This window comes from Pteropus medius, unplaced genomic scaffold (assembly GCF_902729225.1).
Source record: "Pteropus medius unplaced genomic scaffold, Ma_sr-lr_union100, whole genome shotgun sequence".
Lineage (NCBI taxonomy): Eukaryota > Metazoa > Chordata > Mammalia > Chiroptera > Pteropodidae > Pteropus > Pteropus medius.
This window is the reverse complement of record NW_024349800.1, coordinates 13,983,710-14,006,720: the sequence shown is the minus strand read 5'-3', so window position 1 is coordinate 14,006,720 and position 23,011 is coordinate 13,983,710. Positions and strand designations below refer to the sequence as shown.

General features: G+C 35.7%; 1 protein-coding gene and 1 pseudogene across 17 annotated transcripts in view; one reads left to right on the top strand and one right to left on the bottom strand.

Annotated features, from left to right (window-relative positions):
• The window catches only part of KLF12 (KLF transcription factor 12), a 380,325-nt gene that overhangs the window by 157,379 nt on the left and 199,935 nt on the right, over positions 1 to 23,011 (top strand). For all 17 annotated transcript variants that reach the window (XM_039886852.1, XM_039886850.1, XM_039886851.1 and 14 more), the window contains one exon: positions 7,872 to 7,961. In XM_039886852.1, the coding sequence (XP_039742786.1) occupies positions 7,909 to 7,961 (53 nt within the window). In that variant the 5' untranslated portion in view covers positions 7,872 to 7,908. The remainder of the gene's footprint in view (positions 1 to 7,871; positions 7,962 to 23,011) is intronic.
• Positions 2,005 to 2,123, bottom strand: LOC120622526 (uncharacterized; annotated as a pseudogene).

Below are 23,011 nucleotides of genomic sequence, written 5' to 3'. Positions count from 1 at the left end.
TTAGACACAATTACAAGTTGGAGATAAGAATACTGTTATGGAGTCTAAAGTATTAATGCAAAGTCTGTTTGTTGAACGTAGAGTGACCAGCCAAAGCAAATGCCATCAGTGCTAACTGATTTACTTAAATTTCCTATTTTAAGATATACAGATAACATCACAATTTAATAAAGATTTGGAATAAGAGGGGAAAATGATGAAGTGGATAAGGCAGAATGAGTTTCAACAGACCAGGGCTCTGGCTCCATCTGTTAGCATTAAGTTACTTAATTTTGTTTCATATTAATTCTCTTGTTTATAAAAATGAAAGTGACAGATTAGCTGATCTTTAAAGTTTCTGGAAAGATGGTAGTGAAGTAAACTCTAGTCAGTAAGCTAATTAAGGCCATAGTAATCTGATCAAATTCACTCAAAAGAAAGACAAAATTTAAAAAAGTACTATTATGAACAAAAAGACAAAGTAATGGCCCTTCTGGAACTTACATTCTAGTGTAATAGCAAGTGAAGAATTCGTCAGGTAGTGATGAATACCGAGATGAAAGAGAACATACAGAGGCCTGGAGGAGAGAGCATTTTTGACAACAAATGGGGTTGGGTAACTGGTTAGAGGCGCGTTGGATAAATAGAGGCGCCTACTGTAGGGTAGGGTCAGGACTTCAGAATGACCTTTAACACTGTGTCCCTTCACTGTCTCCGTAGTCGGCCTGTCTCTGCCTTGCCGCTCCACTTCGGCCCTGGTTCCCAGTATTTTGTTATGTCGAGAGCCTGAAGCACACTAGCCAGAGTGCCTTGGACAGTTCTGGGCTCACACAGCTTTGCAGCCAATGTTAGAGTATCTAGCAGTTGATACTTCCTGGCCATTATGGAAAATAGCTGTTAGCCCCAGAGTTAGATTGTCTACTGTTTTCATAACCTCGGGCAGATTACTTAAGCTCTCTGAACCTAAATTTTCTTGTCTAAAATAGACATAGTTAAAAAAAGGTTTTTGGGGACTAAATGATTAGAATGAAACTCTATAAAACCTTTTTTTGTTGTTGTTCACTGGTATATCCTAAATACCTAAACAGTACTTGGTACTTGGTAAGTATATTTTGAATAAATCAAATCAGTGAGTGAGCGAATGAATGATGTAACAAATGTAAAGTACATGAAACAGTATCTGGTACGTCAGTGCTCAGTAAATGGTAGTTATTATTAATTGTTATTATAGTTGTTATGAGACCCTATCATATTGTGGCTGTGTTGCAAGTGTGACTGTCCATGTCTGGGGCCTGTACACTGCGTTAGCCAGGTTCTTGGTGCCTGGCCGTGTCTAGGTGTGTGCCCACAGAAGGGAGCCTGGAGACACGGCCTGGGGTGCATGGGTGCCTTTCTGATTCCTGTCTGTGGTTGTTACTAGCTCTGGCCTCTGCTGTGGCTAGGCCCTCATAATTATTTTCTGCTAGCCCTGTTTTGTGGAGGGAATCTTATTTCTGCCTTCCTTTTCCAAGACTGAACATACTCTTTCTTATCTTTTTCTTTTTTTTTTTTTGAGATAAAATTGACATATAACATTATGTTAGTTTCAGGTGTATAACATAATGATTTGATATTTGTATTATAGTGAAATGATCACCATAATAGGTTTAGTTAGCATTCATCACCAAACATAGTTACAGATTCTTTTCTTGTGATGAGAACTTTTATTATCTATTCTCTTAGCAAATTCAATATACAAAACAATATTAACTACAGTCACCGTGCTGTGCATTACATCCCCATAACGTCTACTTTATAACTGGAAGTTTGTTATTTTGACCACCTTCACCCACAGCAACCACCAATCTGTTCTCTGTGTCTGTGAGCTCAGTTTTTGTTTGTTTGTGTTTTAAGATATAAGTGAGATCATATATTATTTGTCATTCTCTGTCTGACTTATTTCACTTAGCATAAGGTCTTCGAGGTCCAACCATGTTGTCGCAAATGGCAAGATCTCTTCCTCCTCCTCCTCCCTCTTTTTTTTAAAGCCTCTAGCACTTTAACTTCCTAAATGGTCTCCCATCCAAGTACTAACCAGGCCCGACCCTGCTTAGCTTCCGAGATCAGACGAGATTGGGCACATTCAGGATGGCATGGCCATAGACAAGATTTCCTTCTTTTTTTTTGTGGCTGAGTTAGTCTTTGATTTTTACATGACGCCATGATCACTTGTTAGCCCATCCCGATACCCTGATACCTGCTCCTACATGTTGGGTCTCTCCCTGGACTATGAATGCTGTCCAGCTGAACTGAAGTTTTGCCATCTCTAGGGTTTGTTTGGTGGTAGGTTGGCACTTCTCTTGCCATGATATCTTTCTAGTATTTGACCTGGTTTCTGTTCTTCAGTCCCTGGCTCTCCCCTCTTATCTCCCAGTATGCCTCATGGTTCACAGTCATGACGCGGATAGATTGAGATGGTTTTGGCATAGCAGAGACCCTCACTGTGTGTTTATGGAAAGATTTGGCAACTCAAAACCCCCAAGTGTGTGCAGCTCTTCATAATATCAATGACAAAAATGTTAATCTTTTACAATATGTGTTAATGCTGGAGGAGAAAATGTTATTCAGAAGCTCAGATCACATTTCTAAAATATTAATATAAACTGTAGTTGTAGTGGTGATTTAGCACTTTACCAACATAGGAAATAAAACGATCCTTGCTGTCAGGATAATGTGTTACTGCTTCGCACACACAGTTTTACCAGTCTTCACGAGACATACAATTCCATGTTTCAGTGTGAGATATTTATGGAATGGTTTTATTTTTGCTTCTGAAGACAAATATTTCGGAATAATATATATATGGATCACTGAAACCACTGAAGGGGATTTAAGTTGAGAGTCCCATCCCAGTAAGTCTATTGTTTGGCTCTTAGTTCTGTCAGTAAACTGTGGTCATCAGTGTGATATCCACTCTCCTGTGCTGCAGAGCTATGAAAGATAAAAGACTGGGCTGGAGTGGCAAAGTCTGTATTTGAACTGATGTTTGTTTTGTACCATTTCAGGTACTGTGATTATTCATATACGCTCTCTAACTTATCAGTGTGAGGATATGTGAGCTTAGAAAAGTATACTGTTACATTTAATCTAAGTGTTTATAAATTAAAAACAATGTCCCAAGGTATCTCTCTTGAGTATAAAATGTAGAAGATTAAGTTCCTATATTATCCAAGTACATGAAACCCTTTGTGAAAATATTGAATGAATCGTTCAATATGAATAGTTTGATATGAATAGGATATGAATAGTTTCAAAACACTGGCTAGCAGATGAAATTACCATAGATTTTCCTGGTTGTTGACATCAGGATGGGACTGACTTACTAAATTAATTATGAGATATTTCTAGGGTAGGAGTAAATAATCTTATCAAGCAAAGGAAATGTGTTGAAAGCTTGATTTAAAGAAAAAAACTTGGCGAAATAGCTTTGAAACCAGGGCCTTATCCTGACCTCTTATTATTTCCCCAAATGTTGATTCTCACCAGTGATCAGAAGTTGCACATTCAGTTCAGTAACTAAATCCTGTCAGTCCTGAGAAGAACTGTTAGGAAATTCCAGAGCTGCTCTGTCGAGGCCTTCAAAGAGGGGCTCATATTGTCCCCCATTTTGATAAAGAGAATGCAGAGAGATGGAGAGAGGGAGATAGTATAGTGGTTAGGAGCTTAGAATGGGCTCAGACTCACTTGGTTTGGAATAGAGCTGTATGAGCCACTTACAAATCTTGTGACCTTGGATAATTTAACCTTGTGGCCAGTTGCCTCATTGTCAGATAGTATAGCACTGACCTCTTGGGTTGCTGTAAACACAGATCTGGTCCTTAGTAAATCTGCAAATAGTAGTTGTTATTATTATATTCATTGCCAAGAATAATAAAATGGTTGTTTAATGCTGCTGTGTGATTTGTTTCATAGCAGTAGATAACAGAAATGGTTGGCTGAGTATAATTCTGATCTTTTTGAGTTTATCGTTACTTATAAAGAGCAAGAGGAATTCACTGATTCTCTTGTATTTCAGTACAAGTTTTGGTATAGGGATAAAACAGGATTTCTCCAAAAAAATGGCTTTTTAGTTGGTTGGACTGGCATATCTGGTAATTGCTATTGGTTTTTATTGTTGTTGATGTGGTAGAAGTGACTAAAGAAAAGGGAGAGGTTGACTTCTGTAAGAAGCATTTTTTAAGCAAAAGCCTAATTTCCTTGTAATCTGATTCTCTGGAAAATGTACTCAAAGGATGATACTTTCAACCAGTTAGCATGCTTGCATTATAAACCTTAAGAATTTCCTATGAAAGTGCGTCGGTCATCTTGATGCAGTGAATCCTGAATTGCTACTCATATGTTTGATGTAATATGTTAACATAATTCAGGTGTGGGGAGGGGCGATTCATATTTCTCATGTCAAACATAAAGGTTTAAGGTAGATGCATATTTCAGTGAATATTTCCTGTACCTCGAGAAATTAAAACACCAGTAGATATTTTTGGCTTCTGAAGGAAAACCTTGTTTAAAATTAGGCCTATTAAATATTGACTGGCTGGCTCTTTATTACTCCAGTTGTGCAAACTGGATGACCCACAGTCAGGAGGAGAGAGAGGAAAAGACCTGTATTAAAGGAGGAGGAGGGCAGATTGTACTGGTTGACCTGAAAGTCACCCCCATTCTCAGTTTTATGAGATATGATCATCGAACATCAGTCCCTTTCCTTCCTGCATATTCCATTCAAAATATTTTGATTTAGTAGGATCAATGACAGTTGTATTTATACAGCTTTTGACTAGGAGAGCTACTATCGGCTGGACAATTGTGTTGCCAAATTTTATTTGGCAAATAGGAATATCCACAATACCATTCTCATTCATTTTGCATGTACTTGGTCAACAGCCAGCTAATAAATCTAACGGTAGCTTTTGACTTAATCAATAACACTTATACAAAACAAGTAACATAGGTGTATATGTGTGTGTACACATGTATATGAATATATGTACACATATAAATTATATTGGATTATATAGCATCAAAATGTTTGCTACAACATAAATATACAAAGAATACCATGTTACCGAAATTGATGACTTTGTAATTTTATTTACCTCTTGGGAATCATTTGAGCTATCGTTTCCATAACAAATGTGTTTTGATTAAGATCATGGCAAAATAGGTTTGACAGCAATTTCAAATTATTGGAGTTTATTACATATTTAAAGTCTATAGTCAACTGGGACTGTATGTATCTGATTTTAGGTGAGAGAAATAAATTTAGCAATATTTTGTTCCAAGGACTGTATCCTCAATGCTGTATAGTGACCATGCGCTCTGTAAAAACCATACTCCTTCCTGGTTGGTCTAGAACACACTGTGATTCTCAGCACTTATGTTTATGCTGAACAGGGTTAGAATCATGAATACAGAGGTAAATATGCTTTATATGTACATTTACGATATAACTTTCAGGCATATGTACAGATTGAATCTGCATAGTTGAAAAAATTTAATAGTTAAGAATTGGCTCCTTAGCTGTGAACATTGTTATTTATGGTGTTAGTTATGGTTGTGGCTGTGGATGATCCTGGAAAATCAAGGAAAGAAATATTTCCAGGGAAAACTAAATTTCTTAAAAATTTTTGAAAATGTGTTGTATTTTTTTCATTTTTACATGAAACTATAATGTGCATCCCGTTTTTAACATGTAGAATTATTCAAGAACAACAGTCCAAGGGAAACCATCATGAAAATACAGTAATACTTAAATGTGCTCAATGGAACATGGAGCCAGTCAGGTTTTCATGATTTATCAGTTTTTAACCTCAAAGACCCTGGTTAACTTGCATTTTTTAAACTAATGAGTTTATCACAGTCAGTGAGGAAAATGGTTAAAGTATATCAGCTGTAAATTGGTACAAAGCACTAAAAGGGACATTAACCTCTAATCAGATTCTAACAGTTCATTAAACCTGACTTTCCAGGATTGCTCTTTGTCTTTTCCCCTCCTTTGCAAGGCATCTCCTTCCCTTTTCGTCTGAACAAGACCTCCTCAGGGTAAGAAGCAATATCAACTCATCCTTCATTGTCTACCAGCCAAACAGCCTATGGAATGCTTTGTTACAGTAGATTCTGGGCTGCTGTGAAAGGCAGGCCAGTTGAGGGCTGGTCGCTGCAGGTTTTCCTGAGCTGATCGTAGCAAACCAAGCTGGCCACTTCCAATCATGGAAGCAAGTGACACATTAGGATTTGAGATCCATGCCTGATGTGTAAACAACTCACCAGCCTCCATGGAAGGATTTTAAGCTTGGAACAAATTAAGTGAGCTCACCAGTGATATCACAGTTCTGTCACATCTAAGTTATCTATTAGGATACAAAAATCTTTTTAAAAAAATACAGACAAGTTATGAGCAAAACTTAAAATAAATGTATCCTGCCAATTTTAATAATATTTTACATTTCTAAGAAAAGAACATGAGCGTAATTTGTTTCTTTTTTATTACCTAAGAGATTAAGTAGCATGGAATTTTTAAATGCCCATTAGTTAACTCTAGAGTAAATTTGCTTTTTCCTTCTTGTTGATTTTTCAGAGCAAATAGTTGTGATAAGAGGCAGTATAAATTTTATTTCTTAGAGTATTTCTCTTAAACGAAAAGAGGAGTTAAAGACATAGAAATAATTAGAGCTTCACTATACTGCACTCTGTTGGTATTATTCGGTAATAAAAACATTTAATTTATGATTTGTTGAAGTGGGGTTTTTATTTAACTGTTTGGTACAAAAATAACTACAATATGAAAGACAAAAACCCTGAAGGTTTACAAATAATATTAACCTCTGTCACTAGGTAGGCAAAGTATTTAGAAACATCTCTTTTTCTTTTGATGAGATTATTTTAGTGTCGTATGGTTACATTCTATACTTGAGTGAAGGGACTATTCTGCAAACTCAGTCAAATTCAGTCATTTCAGTTTCTCAGTTTAGTCAGTATATAAGGGTAAAGTTGGCATTCTACACGTTTTAACGCACGAGCTGGATTTTGGCCTTAAGCAAGCACTGACATGTGGCTCTCTGACTCCCTTCATAGGTTGACTTCAGAAAATCCCCAAAGCAGTAAAAATTAGTAGAAAGTAACCTTGATTTAATCTTTTTATAAATGTAGTTTGAAATTCCGTTGAGCCACATTAGAAAGGGTTTCCTTTCAAAATGTGTCGAATTGAGCCAAACATATAAAAGAATAAAATCAAATTGTTATTTATTCTTTGGTTGTGACTTCAGCTTAAGAATTAACTCTTAATCCAAGACTCAATGTCAGTTGTTTTTAATGTAGATGTTTGAGGGTGTTATGTAAAAATTTTCATTTGATTAGTATTGCCATGATACCAAAATTCAGTGTGTCTAGAATTATCTTGTTTTAAAAATTATTTAGACTTTAGCTATCGTATGTGAGTATATAAATCATTTTTATCTGTTTTCTCCTTTATGGATTTCTGTACATAATACAACCTCCAGAACTAAGGAAGAGAGAAAATTGCCTTATATTTCCTTCTACTATTGCAAAATTGTGATGAATTGTTCCAGCCTCATATAAATTAATGTAAGGTTTCTTTACTCCAGTTTATTATAGTCTGACCTATAACCCCTAAGGTCAGAGATTCAGACTGATTAATTCAACTTCTTGGTCATTATTTCAAATGGAAGTTCAGAATGAGGAGATAATTGGTTATGCTGGTATTTTCATTTAATTGTACTTCATTGTTAAAAAATTAGGTTAGCAGTACTAAATGTACTGCAGTAAAGGAAGACTACCAGATGTCCTCTTTTGAATGCTTTACAGCTGAATTTCCCTCTCTCTTTTTTTATTCTCAGAATATCAACACCTTTGAGAACAGAATGTTAATGCTTGATGGGATGCCGGCAGTCAGAGTCAAAACAGAGCTTTTGGAATCTGAACAAGGGGTAAGCAGAAGTTCCTGACACCGCCCACCTCCTTCTCTTTAAGATCGTGGCAGTCATTTCCTGAGATTGGTAGGACACTCCAGATTTTTCACTTGCCTAAGCTTTTCTCTATTGAGAAAAATCATCTAAGACTGTGGTTTATTCTCATGCATTTGCAACCTCAAATATTACTAACCAGGAAAAGGTAGCTGTTGGAAATTAGGAAGGTATAGTGACCTTATAAGAACCATATAGCTTTATTTAAATTGGTGAATGTTTTGAAAGGCTAATAAAAATCCAAAGCGAAGAGGAAGCATTAAAAAAATAAAATAGGAATATAACCTCAATGTCAATAACGTGGTTCTTTCTTAGGCAATTACAGAGTCCAGGAATGGGAAAGTTACTGTCTGTTGGGTGGATTTCTCTTTTGACATTTATATTTATCCTTTTTCACTCCATGAAGAGAGGGGACCATTGATGAAATTGCAGTCCATGAGTCTGAAAAGTGCATAAAAGCAAAAGAAAGCTTATTTAACAGTGTATAGCCAAAATGACAATTTATGGCTACCAAAAATATAAAGGTTTATGAGCACAGCTAGATTTTTTTAAAAAAGATGTTGGAGATTATAGTTGTTAACATTTTAACATTTACAGCCTTACTAGTTAAAATCATAAGGGCAGTGTGATTGCTTGCAGCATCAGCTGACCACATTTTGTTTTTAAGAAAGCAAGCATTGCTCGTGTATCTGAGTGCACACTGCCTGCCTATCTTATTAAACCACCAACACCGTGGCAGTACAGATCTGAAAAAAAGACATAAATTATATAAATATTGCATCTTAATCTGATTAGTGTATCATATTTAAAAAATCAAAACTAAACATGAGCACTATTTTGTAATTGAACAATCAAAAAATTTTTTAAATGTGAATGAAACCTCATTGTTACAAAAATCAGTGGTCATGAATTCATCTGGGATCTCATTCAAGAGGTTAAGATGCTGTTGTACCAAAAGGATTTCTATGAGGGCATCCAAGGGCGTGGATCTGGATGTGGCCTTTAGAGGGTTTCTCCAATAACTTTCTCATTTCTGAGCAATATGTGGCAGGGTGTATAGCATTTCAGTATATATTTCTCTTCTTTAATGTAACCTTGTATATGAAACAGACCGTTGTCATGTGGAGGATATCATTTCACCTTTATGTTCAGTGTTGATTGTCACAGCTCTGAAATGAACTTTGGACTACATCAACCCATAGTACAACTCTACAGTTCTGTATGTGACATAATGACTGACTCTCATCTGTTCAGTCCAAGACTCAGGCAATATAGCATCACTGAAGAAAAGACTATGTGGCTGTTATTAATATTATTTGTTCAGTGTAGACAAGCCTTCAGAGAAAGTTAAGTTTTCACCTGGATGTTCTAGCCTGACTCATCAAGTTAAACTCAATAATAACCAACAAAGTCAGTAGTTCTTACCTTTTTGTTTAACGGAACCACAAGAAGGATTTATTTCTTTGGCGTTCTGGGTTTTTTTTTTTGTTTTTTTTTGTTTTTTTGTTTTTGTTTTTTTTAATTTAAATGCATTAGTATCGGTTTAACGGAATATATTTGTGCACAACCCATCTTTAAGTTTAACAAATGATACCAACCATAATATTTCATTCAGAGGATAGCCATTTTTCCACTGCAGATGGAAAAGTGGTATATTCACAATGTTTTTAATTTCATAATACATATATTCTTCAGCTGAATAGCATTAGATCTACTCAAGTTATGCCTGTTGGAGGAAGGCAAATAAGTCAGAAAATACTACCTAGAAAATACTACCTGGACCACTAGTCAAAGCCAGGATAGTGTATTGTTGTCACCAGTCCTGGGGATCTTTAATGATATACTTTTTTCCCTTTTATTATCATTTTTCATTTTTTATTTTTTAAAATAAAATTATTTAAGTTCATTTCAAATATACAGTATATTGGTTGGACATCTATAATGTTCATAAAACGATCTCCCTAATTGCTCCCTCCCTCCCTTGGCCCTCCACTTAGCCATCATATTAATACTAACTGCATTCTCTCTAAGTTAAGGTCTGCATGGAAGATTTAAGTGCACAAAAAAACAAAAGCCAATATTCCCAGAGATTTCACAGAGTGAATAAGAACCTCATGTCACATTATTTATAGAAACTATTTTTCTATCCCGAGATAGGGACAGGAAAAATTGTAGGTTCATAGATTTTACTTAATGCCTGTTTATTAAAATTTACTTTCGTCCTTGTGAATGGAGCTGATGTTGGTATTTTAACCCTAATTTAGACAGCATATGTTGGAGAGAATTAGAAACTTGATTTTATTATTTTTCTTAGTTTTTTTTGGTGTACTTCTTAAATATGTAACAGATATATTTCATTCTGTTTTACTGTAAAACTTCAAGAGAATCAGCCAGCAGTATTTAATTAAATGTATTATGACAACTGCTTACAGAATACAATAGTTTATATTTAGTAATTTGTAATGCCTTAAATCAATTCTTCTTTAAAATTGAAGATAATAATCTAGAAACTTAGCGAATTCTTTTTGGTCACTTCACTAGAGTTTTTTCATTGGAGATAATGGGATGAGTGATAGACTATATAATTTCAGAATCTCAACTATTTTTAGATAAGGTATGCTAGAATTCTGAAGGTTTTTTGACTTCGATCTTACTAGACTCTTTCCTCATTTACTATTAAGGCTAGTTGGAGTTGTATTCTTCAAGAAAATGTAAACATAGTGGTGAAATGAAAATAATGTGAGATTATTGGCTTTTGAAAAAGTTGAGACATGTTAGTAGTAACAGTGAATAACAAGTTATAGAAATGCAGCTATGCATCACAACCATGAATGAGAAAGCCTGAAGTTGGTTGGAGTCTGTTACCACTCTGGAAAACCTAATTTTGAGTCTTTGTTTATAAGTCACAGACATAAACCTTGTCTTGTGGGGGAGAAGAGTTAGTCTGCCTTTCAGGCAACCACAGCATTATAAAGAAACATGCTACTTTACACGAAGCTCACGTTTCAGTGCATGTGAATGCATATGCTTATCCTCTCCTGCTTGCTGTAAATAGTCTCTCGGGTCTTCTGCTGTCAGCTGGTCTCTACATGTCCCCCTGCCCAGGGAATTCAGGACCTGATGAGAATATTTCAGAGCTGGATTAGCCACTTTGTTTGTATATGTGGTCATGTTTCTTCAATCAGATTGTAAGTTCTTAGAGGGCAAGGACTATTTATATTTTCTTAGTAGTTCCTGGCACATGGTAAGTGCTCAGTAAATACTTGCTTTGTTCAACTCATCCAAGCATTATAACTGGCATAGTGAAAAATAGGAAGCCAGTCAATACCTTGATATAAACCTGCTCGAGCTGCCTCCCAGGGCTATTGTGAACATAAGAACTGGAAATATTGGAAAGCCACATTCTCACCAGTGGCGGAGGTCTTCGTCTTGTACCCATGTGACTTGGATAGATACGGTGGCATATTGACACCAACTCTGTGTGCCTTCTCTTTAGCATTCTCGGATTCTCACATCCTTAGTTTTGTGATATCTAAGTCGATTGTTACTGCAGTCTCCTGAAACGTGACTTCGGTTTTCAGGCTTGTCAGTAACACAGCACATGCTGCTAAGCAGTCCACGGGAAGGGCATGCGCTCTTGTGATACACTTCAGGAGCACAGCAAGGAGTGTTGCAGTGACTTTGTCTGTGACTTTTGGCACTCATGTCCTGCCATTACAAGAGCTTCCCAAACGCTGCCAGCTTTTGGATGTTCTAACAAGTTATTAAGCAAAGGACTAAAGCAGATAGAAGAATACTGAAACTATTAGATTCAGATATAAGGCGGTATGTAGAGAAATGGTACTGCCTCAAAGACATGAAATGTGATTTTGTTCCTGGCCCTGCGGTTTGCCAGCTTGAATGACTTTAAGAGGTTACTTCATATCTCCAGTTCTCTAGGACCTCGTCTGTACAGTGGGAGTGTTGGAGAAGAGGCCTTCCCAGGTTCAGTCTGACATTCTGTGAATCTGAAAGTGGGCAAGGAATGAGAGAAAGCATTTCCAATTATGAGTTTAATAATCCTGCTACAATGAAGCAACTTGTGTGCAGTAGTAAAAATTCATAGACTTTAAAGAGAGATAGATCTGAGTTCAGATGCTTGCTCAGCCAGGTGCCAGCAGTGTGGGTCGTGTTTGGTTTTCATCTGCTGATTTCTCCTCACTTGAAAGGGAAGTGAATTACCCAGCCTCACAAGAGCCTTTTGCGTAGGGTGGGTGCTGAATACATGTTCTCCTTATGAAGAAAAACAAGAATAAAAAGGGCTCTGTTGCTTCAGTTTCTATTGTTGCAATTCTCATAAGGTTACTTACTAGAGATTTCAACATCTATGTTTATTTTTAGCTCTAAAAGATTGGAACCCTTATTTTTTATTTGAGTTTTTATTTAAATATATCTGGAGAAATGTTTCAAATTCTGATTAGATTTTATATTGTGGGGAAAATAATGAAGCCATAAATCAATCATTAAATTAACATAAAAATGACATAATATTTTGGTGTAATGATGGTAATTGGGACTATTTTTTTTTAAAAAGCGTTCTGAGTTTATACACTTTAAGGATAGTTATTGATGTATTTATAGATGAAATGATGAAATGTCTTGGATTTGCTGCAAAATAAAACGGAGGGAAGAATTGGTGGGTATAGAAATGAGATTGGTCATGATTCCATCATTATCGAAGCTGGGTGATGGGTACAAGGTGACTTGTTTCATTATTCTGCCTAACTTTGTAGATGTTTGAAGTTTGTTACAGTAACATTTAAAAAAGAAAAGAGGTCTCTAAGTAAAAATATAAAAAAAATACATAGGTGCAGAGATGTCAGAGGGAGACATGAAAGAAACATTTCTTACTTATCCTCACTGGGTGTTTTCTAAGGCCTGAAGAATCTGCCACAGGAAAGGAGCTGACCTGAGTCCTTGGACCAACCACAACAGTGTTGAAACTCTTGGTTACTTTGTCTCTTCTCTCATAGAGGCAGGTGCTCTTCTGATCCTTGTGGTGGGTAGACTAGTGGCAATAGTGTGGTAGAGAAAGAGAAAGAGATTTGGAGTTTTGGCAATTTTAGGTGTTCCAAGCAATCAGTAATGGCATGGTGAAAGACCCCTATGTGTTCATCGGAGAAGAGAACCCAATGTCTGCCACAGCCATGTGGCTGGGAAGGATATAGAAATGATAGCAGACAGGTATAGCTTGAATTATATTCTCCATGCCCTACTAGCAGAAAATATTAGCCCTGGTCAGACCATGGATATACCTCAGAGCTCCCTAACTTTAGTTGTCACACATAACGATCTTTTCCCTGGAGGCAGCTTGTAGTAACATTTGTAAACCGTTCTGTAGGACATTCATAAAGGCGTTAAGGATAAAGAACTGACTAGCACAATTAAGCCGATTCTATTACAACTTCTTTAAGAGCAGAGCTTGTGCTTTGTGTTTCTTGTTATTCTTCATACAAGAAGTTTATAGATAGACAGGGCTCGATAAATAGTGATTAATTCAGATGCCGTTTATATGTGAGAGCCAGTGCCACATTGTAGAATCGACAGGATTTTGAGATAGGTGCTGTTTTGAAAAGACCCCAATTCTTAGGCTTAAAGAAATAGACAGGTGCAAGTTTTGTAGCTGAACCTAGACATGTGCCATGGAATGCTTATTTAAGATAGGTAGTAACATTAAAATTCAGTAGCTTTAAGGAAAAAAACAACAACAAACCTAACTTTTTCTGTTCCTTAGTGAACCACTATGTTTAACCAAGATTTAATATATCTCTGTGTGTAAAAGCTTCATAAAATGGCGCTACTGTAATGACTTTATCAGAAGAGAAGGCATTATAAAAATGCCACTCGCGTTACCCTTTTACAGAACCTCGTTACTGCCTCCCCTACTGTGGGCCAGGATCCAACATAGCTAGTAAATTGCTAGAATTATCTTAGACATATAAATTTACTTATCATTTAATATTCCCTGATAACCCACTGTTTGAGATCTTTTGATCTGTAGTGAAATCTTTGCATGTCCTTATCTGGCTTCAAAGAAAAACATGCAGAATCTGTGTGATTGCTAATATGAGAAGACCATTTAAAGAAAAAAAGCAGAAAAAAAAAAATACCTGCACTTGCAAACTTCATATTTTAGGGAAGAGATATCTTCCACTGAAGAAGCAGAGTTGAACTGATTTTAATAATGTCAGAATGGCCAATAAATGTATTAATAGAAAGAATTGAAAATCAATGAGCTGTGATAGTAATTACAGATAGTACCAGAGGGAAATATAGCAGGCAGACAAATCCTTTCCCTCGGGGCCTGCCCTGGGCAAAGCTGTGAAGTCGATAATTTTGCCCTCCTTCTTTCCCATTAGTAATATACTTTCTTTTTCAACTTCATTCTCCTCCACCCTCAGTTCAGACATCCAACCCTCTGTTCTGTCTGTAATGGTTCATGGTACCAAGAGATGTCTAGTTCTAACTACAGTCTGATTAACTGAGGAGAATGTATAATGCTATTCTTTGTAAGAGTTAAGTATTTGCATTTTTATAGGGTCATTGCTTTGTAAAAAGGAACACTTCTTAAAGAAACTTCATGTACTGAGTAATTTGGGAATTTTGATCTGGGGGAAATTAACCTTTCCAGAATATTTCAGCTTATGCATAATCGTGTTCTCCTTCATTTGCTAATCTTTGCAGTAGAATGAAAAAAAAATCTGGACCACGAGGCATGTGTTTCTCTATATCAAGATGTGTTTTCTTGTGCTAATATTTGCATACCGATTCACAGTTTATAAAGTGCCTCAGAAAAATATCTTATTTAACCCTTGGAGAATTTTTGCTTCTGACCACCAGAGATTAACTGCTATGGGAACTGACCTCCCATCATAAACAACTAGAAAACCAGACAAAACATGTGGAATGTTTTTTACATATTGGACATCAAGAAGTTTAATGACTGTGATCCTTGGGAGCAGGGCACAAAAAAAAGAGGTGAACTCTGAATGTCTCAACCTACTGCTGAGAGTCAAGGCAGAGAGGGAGGGAGAAGCCACACAGGGCCCAGCAGTCACACTGAGGTAAGCAGGCAGGGGGATCTGGGGAGGTTAGTAATGGAGAGGAAAGAGTTGTACAAAGAGAGGGCACCAGACATACAGTGGTCCCCTTTGGGTTTGGCTGAGTAATGATCTGCCTGTTTGTGGAGGAAGGCAAGGAAAGAGCAAGGAACACAGTAAGCTGAACAGTCCTTAGAGCTCTCATGAAATTCACACAGACCATGAGGGAGAGACGTCTTGATACCTAGGGTGTTTGGTAGAGGTCTCAGAAGGGGCAGAGCTTACTGATGGGGCTGAATTAGTCCTACAGTAGTCTGGTATGGACCGCGTCAGGACAGGCCTGAGAAGCAAGCCTTGGAAGAATCAAACTGATCTGCTACTTGCTTAACTGGATTTGCTTAACCAAATCCAGTACTCTGAAAGAATACAAGATCTAGGCCTCAGTAATTAATTAAAGTCACAATGTCTGGCATTTGATCAAAATTGATCAGATTGAACAGATAGAGAAAAAGACTGAAAAAAGTGAACAGAGCCTCAGCGACCTATGGAACAATCTCCAGTTGTCTAATTACATGTATAATTGGACTCTTAGGAGTGGAGAGGGGTCAGAAAAAGTATTTGAAGAAAAACTGGCTGGATGGTATCCAAATGTGAAGAAAATTATAAACTCACAAATTCAAGACGTTTGTTGAGCCCCAAGCAGAAGAAACCACATGTGATCATATAATAATCAAATTGCCGAAGACAAGCAATGAAGAGTAGTCTTAAAAGCAGCTGGAGGAGAAGCGGGGAATATACCTCAGACTTGGTATCAGACACCATTCAGGACAGGAGAACAAGCTAGCTTAGGTGGAAGCAAAAGGACACTAGAGAGAAATTTGCATCTACACAGGAAATGAGGAGCACTCAAATGGTAAATATCTAGGCAAATATAAAAGATTTTTAAAATCTATTTTTAAAAGAAATTGCTCAAAGCAAACGTGATAAGCATGCATTATAGAGTTTATAACATTGATTGAAATGAGTAACAACAGTAGCACAGAGATGGCAGAATGAACGAAATATACTGTTATATATGTGAAGTGGTACAGTATTATTTGAAGGTGGACGGTGCTAAGTTAAAAGGTGTATATTGTAAATTCTAGAGCAGTCACACACACACACACACACACACACACAAAATAAAACAACCAGCTATAGTTAAGAAACAAGTGGTGGAGATAAACTGGAAACATTTTTTTAAATACTCAATTTTATGTAAAGAAGGCAGGAAAAGAGGAAAAAATGAACAAAGAACAGATAGAGAAATAGAAAACATAGCAAGATGGTACATTTAAACACAATATGTTGATAATTATGTGAAATGCAAATGATTTAAGCACTCCTTTTAAAAGACAGATTGTCAGATTAAAAATAAAAGCAAGACCCAACTGTATGCTGTCTATAAGAAACTCCCTTTGAATATAAAGATACAGATAGGTTAAAAGTAAAAGGCTGGCATCAAGAGTACTCACAATCATGAAACAGAATATAACGGTGCTTGTTAGGGGTTACGTGGAGGCAGCAATGAGGAGTTCTTTGATGGAGACAAGATTTTCAGTTTTGCAAGATTAAAAAGTTCTAGAGATCTGTTATATAATAGTGCAGATATTATTAACATTACTCAATGCACATAAAAATTGGTTAAGAGGGTCAGTTTTATATTATGTGTTCATTACCGCAGTAAAAAATAAAAAAAGCAGGAAACTGAGGATTTATACCCATCCGTACAAGAGAGCTAGTATGGATTACTTAACCGAATGGCTAAAGGGAGACTTTAGCAGTGATTGCTTCGGATAGTTCAAATGAGAAGTAACTTCTTAAAAGACCTGCTTGTTATAGCAGCAGCTTTGTGTCAGTAAATAGCCTTATTTTTACTTAATGATGGATGCTTCTTTGATGAGTGTTGGCTTTCACAACACCTTTCTTCTGACTGTGGAGCAAGAAGTTTTATGTGGAAGGTAAGGTTATTTGTATTTTGTCATCCCAGTCCTGTTGATCGCCTGTGCTCAAGGCCCATTGGACTTATTCAGATCAGAAACTGGAATTCTTATGTCTGAGAACATAAGAATTTTAATGTTTAAGAAGGATTTAAGCAGATCTTATGACAATTAGTAGGGCAGGACTCCAATAAATGCAAATTTACCTACAGAGATTCCATGGCCATTGTCCATATTAGCCTGCAGTAAAGTATGAACTCTTGGACTCTCTCTTTTATCTTAATTACTTAAGATTTAAAAAATATCCTACTATATAAGATCTGTTTGTTTAATATAAAATAATGTTTTTATTTAATAATAGGTAAAAATCTGCAGAAATATCACCTGATTGTCACATGGGCAAAACTTTATTTTACTGTGTGTCTATCAATTTCAGGAGTCAACAAATTGAGCAGAGTGACAACCACATATTAGAGTCACCTTCTACAAAACTTCTCTGTTTCTCTGTCATAGATTTTGAGGATCCAGAATTTTATAAATATGTAACAACATAAAGATGTCAACAGTTGCTTTTTAAAAAAAATTACTATTGCTTTTCACTGAGAAAAATGTGTACTTTGCTACCAACGCACATTCAACTTAGTGGCAAGTTTGATCAGTTTATTGTCTTGCTGAGTGGTGGTGTCTGTGGCCTGTGGAAAAATGAATCTGTCTCTGATCCACTGGTCAGTCCTTTCTCTTGTCTTAAGGAAATATTGTCAGAATATTTTCTTAGTAAAGAAATATGTATTACCCAACAATTGTAAATGAACTCTGATTGTCAGGTGACTCATATCAGTTCCCACGATCAATTCTGTTTCCATCTCTCAAATTTCAATTTCATTGCTGTGTTCTTGTCATAACCGATTTTTTTTTCAATAAAGCCATAAAGATGATGACTGAGATTATGTGTGTCTGCTAAATATGAATCTTCTTCTTTAAAAGTAAAATAAAGAATGTACTTTTCTAAGGTTTCCTTTGTTTTAAACCTCAGTTATATACTTATCTTATTTTCAGTTTGAAAGAAATTAATGCAACTGTGTGTTTAAACCTCCAAACTCCCTTGTCTAAGTCAGCTACAGCAAAGCTGTAAAACAAGTCTCCTGGGTTACTTCAAGTTTGTTATAATTTCATAAAAGATGATTATTCAGAATATTTAAAAATGAATCATTAATATTTTATTTACTAAAAAAAAAAAGAGGCAGAGTATTTTCTATGAACAATGCAGTGGCTACTGGCACATTAGAGACCCAGCAGTCTGGAAATTATCTTCAGGCCCATACATACAACCTTCTTATATAGAAGATCATATATTTTTTTCCTCCAGTCAATATTATACTCACTAAAAACTTGGGTATCTCCTGAAATTTTCTTTAGTCTTTTACCATCAACTATTTTGCACAGGAATATGATTTTCATATATATCATCACTATAAATATGAAATATTAATATGAAATGAATATCAGTAATGTTGCAAAACCCTTAATGTCTGTTGTTTTATGAAGTCATAAAATAGATATAGAGGTAATTATGTTTCCATTCATATTGGGTGACTGTATGTTGTCATTTGCTCTTATCTCCCTTCCATCAAATTTTATTTGCCACAATGGCTTCTGATCACATTGATATTCCAAAAATAGATATAAGTAGAGAGTTTGCCTTATCCTCCTGGGAATATTGTCCTTGAGGTATATTCACATTTTGTACACTGTTTTTGTACTGCAGAAATGTTCCTGAGAAGGATATGAAATATTTTCCTACAGTTATATTCAGGTATAGTAAAGGGTATAGAATTCAAATAGAAAAAAATGAAATTATAGAATGCTTAGCATAGTATGCTGTATATTAAATAATCAATAAAAAGCAACTGCTCTTGAAATTGTTATTGTTAGTCTGCATCTCCCTATTTCATGATGTAAAATATTTTGTGTATATAAATTAAAATACATGTCCAAGTAGTCACATAAATCTTTAAAAAAAGGTTTAATATTAATGACACTCCAAAATTATGTTGTTTCATGATTCCATTATCAGTTTAAATATTGTACTGTCAATCTATATGTTTACCTGCTTTACTCATAATTCACATTTAAAAATAAGTGTCTAGTTCTGTATTCTTGGGCTTTGCTCAGAAATACTGTATCTCATCCTATGTAGCTAATTTTCTCTAAACAAAAAGAATGAGAAACAAAGTATTTTATTTCACATTTTTATTTTCACAAAGATAAGTTATATTGCCACCATTCAAAATTCACATTTTCTTTGAATATTATTTACAAAAGTATTAGAAAACTATAAGAGGCAAAATGTGATATATAACATGGCCAATATCCTAAATTAATGTATTTTACTATTTCTTATAGGAAAAAATGATGCATATTATTATGCTATAACATTTTGAAATAGTTGGGGACAAAGTCACCAAGTAATTGATATTTCTAGTTTTTTACTTACATGAATTACCATCTTTATGTGTCGAAAAATGCCTTACTAAGAGACTTATGGTCTTTGTTAGAAAGAGTAAATTGTTTCCAAATGAAGTGAAGTTGTACCTCTATGATCTGACTCTACTTTATGTAGCTTTATGACATTGTTTACCAAAACTTCTCAGCCTACATGTTATCAGTGTGTAGTGGCCCTTTGCGATAGCCTGACATCTTTTGTTTATCATCTTGACGTTTTGTTAGCTTCCCATATTGTGATTCCAATCCACTTAAGATAGACTATTTAAAAATGACAACAACAACAAAACCCCCCCACTGTTTCTAGACTCTCTTGCAGCTAAGGTATGGACTTGTTTTCAGTCAGTTGCACTATGCAACAGAGGGATAAAACGGTAGCGATGAAAGGCTGCCTGCTCTTAGACTGCTCTTTGGGTAAGTGTAGTAGCAGGAACTTCCTGGGTCTTTGGGGGAAGGTTGTGACAATCTTTCTGCATCAAATAGTGGCAGACAGTAGTGGAGGTGTTTTCACTGGAAGAAGCTTGTGATTTGGTTTGGCTTTTCTCCACCCATACTGTTTCCAGCTATGTGGCATTGCCTGATTCTCTGACCTACCAAAAGATTTTCTGAATTGATATTTTGAACTAGTCAGGGGATACTGTTGTTTACAAATGATAGAGTGAGGCATACTCACTTTCCTGCATAAAAATTTTGGGAGTTTCCTCTGCCACTCTCTGTGGTTAAGTGTATGGACCCTGAAGGTAGATTGCCTGTATTTTTGTCCTGGCTCCATTTTTTTCTGTGACTTAATCGAGGTACTTCATCTCTCTCTTTGTCTCAGTTTCTTCATCTGAAAAATGGAGATTATAATAGTACCTTACCTCATGGAGTTTCTGGGAAGATTAAAGAGTATATATATTACCTTCTAGCTGTTTTCTCAACCTAATACCCTTGCTATTTATTTAGGTCATGGTTATCCTCCAAGTCCCAGGACAAAAAAAAAATCTCTCTTCCATAAAGTACGTCCATTGATCTCTCTCTTTTTTTGCACTTTTATTGACTCTTTATATAGTCACTATCCACCCAATTTAGCAGTTAATTGAACTGAAATTGCATCATATGTATTAACTCTCAGCTTGACTTGAAGCACATTTATTTGCTAATTTAGTCTCAAAAGAATCATTTATGGTGCAGGTTGTTAGGGATCAAGGTAGGCAATATCCTGACTTGAAGGAGCCTCACAGTTTATTTGGATGGTCCTAATATTAAATTTCCCAGTAAGAATAGCTACGGAGGGTACCGTTAATGGGCATGTCTGCATGCCGAATCATTTATGTCATCTCGTCTAACACTTCGGGTAATCCTGCAGTGATCCTCTCTGCTTCATCAGTGAGAATTGTAGACATTAACAATGGTAAGTGATTTCTCAAAGATCATACAGCAACTCAGTGTTAGAAGCGGCTGTGTGTGAACTCAAGAAAATGATGATTTTCTGTGATACTGAGCCATAACAAAGGCTAGAAGCATCCTAGGTGAAGCAGTCATGGGAAACGATTGATTTTCGCAGATTTTGAAGAATCATTCTCACTATTATCATTTTTCATGTAAAACATTTATTAAAATAATGTTTTCTGTTGATTAATTGAATCTAATTTGGTTAATCTAGGCTTACTTTTTTTTTTTTTGGTGTTGGAAATGTACTTTTGGCTTCTTCAGAGTTCATAGTCTGAAGTAAAATGATGGCAGCGGTACTGCTTTGCATCTGTATGTATCCCTTGCATAATTCAGAATACTTTATTGTGTGTTACCATGTTTGCATATATTCACTGAGAAAATGGAACAGAGTATCGTGATCACCATTTTTCACATGATAAATTGGAAAAATGCAATTACTTGCCTAAATACTAGAGGTAATAATTGGCAATTGTGAGATTATAACCCAGGGCTTCTAGCATTTAGCCTTTAGCTAAATAGTTTAAGCGCGTGCACATTTCGGGTGCCAGTAAGTATACAGTTTAGGATCTTAAGTAGAGCTGTGGAGAGACACGATCTTCAGAAGTCATCATGGATTTATTTACGTGGTATACGCTAGTGTTGGCACCAGGAAGTACTGGCCTGGTGATAGACGGAGATGGAACTGAGTCTTGATGTCAGGGTTCGGAGAGGAGGTACAGAGGAGATACAGCTGTAGAGAGAAAGACTTTCTTGGGTAGGTGGATGTAATGTGGAAAAACATTGGTGTGAATAGGACTTATCCTTGTATAGGCCGCCATCTGTGAGCAGATTTTTCAGAGTAAAAGAGGGTATAGGTATAATTCAGCATTTTGTTTGGACAACAGAACTGTGTTACTTGTAATATAAATAAAGTAATAATGCTAGCCTAGTACTGTTTTATTGTCTTCTGGGGCTCTCCTCACTCTTAGCTAACATACTATACTGGTTTCTTCCCTTCCTCACCTTCTTATTTGTGCTATTCCCCACTTTTTGCTGTGGTACTGAATTTTCAAGCCCGTTCAGCTGTTCTAGAATTCATTTAGATAAATTTAGAATTATTGATATTTGTTAACATAAAAGCTGTGTTATAGTTAAGTGGTTAGACATTTGAGTTTCATGCTTCACACCCTTTCAAATTCTTTATGCCATTTCATTTATCTAATATGACTTCATTATGATTCTGTGTAACGCTATGGAAACAATCCATGGGATTACTTTGGGTCCATTATTTTTATGGACCCGTGGAGTTACTTGAGTGCTGCTCTGTCATATATATTCAGTTAGTCTTAAAATGGTATGAGTGGGATTCTAGAGACTTTCCATTTTACTGAAATCATAACAATGCTATAGATGTGCAGTGAATTTAGCCTGATTCTTCATAACTACAATTACGTGGGTAATTCAAGCAGAGAAAACACATGTGCTTAAAACTGAACCATTTATTGTGTGTCTTTCATGAGTCATGATTTAATCTGATTAGTTTTGCAAATAAGTTATTCTTCTACAATAGCATTATAGTTCCCAGTTATTTATTTATTCATTCAATTTTTAAATAAAAACTGAGAGTGTGGGACATTGAGCAGATATACATGAGAAAACCCTGAAAATATGAGGTTATGTGTATAATTCAAGTTTTAGGATATTATACTTTGTTATGTACTGGTGTACTTTATTATATAAAGAGTTGGACATGCTATTCCTGAGTACCATTGTACATCTGTGAATATCTTTTGCATGCTTCAGAGCTTTCTTGTGCATTATAATTTCATGTTTGTATTAATTCAATGAGTATTGTGACTAGAACAAGTATTATGGTCTTCATTTTTTCATATTGGAAAACCGAGAGAAGGAAAAACGAGCAAACACAGCTTTGACCTCAATTCATATGTAAAATCTTTAAGGCAAGGATGGGCAAGAATCGAGATTTTACTCCTTAAAGGTTATATCAGTATAAATGAAAAAATAATTCAGCTGAAACTAG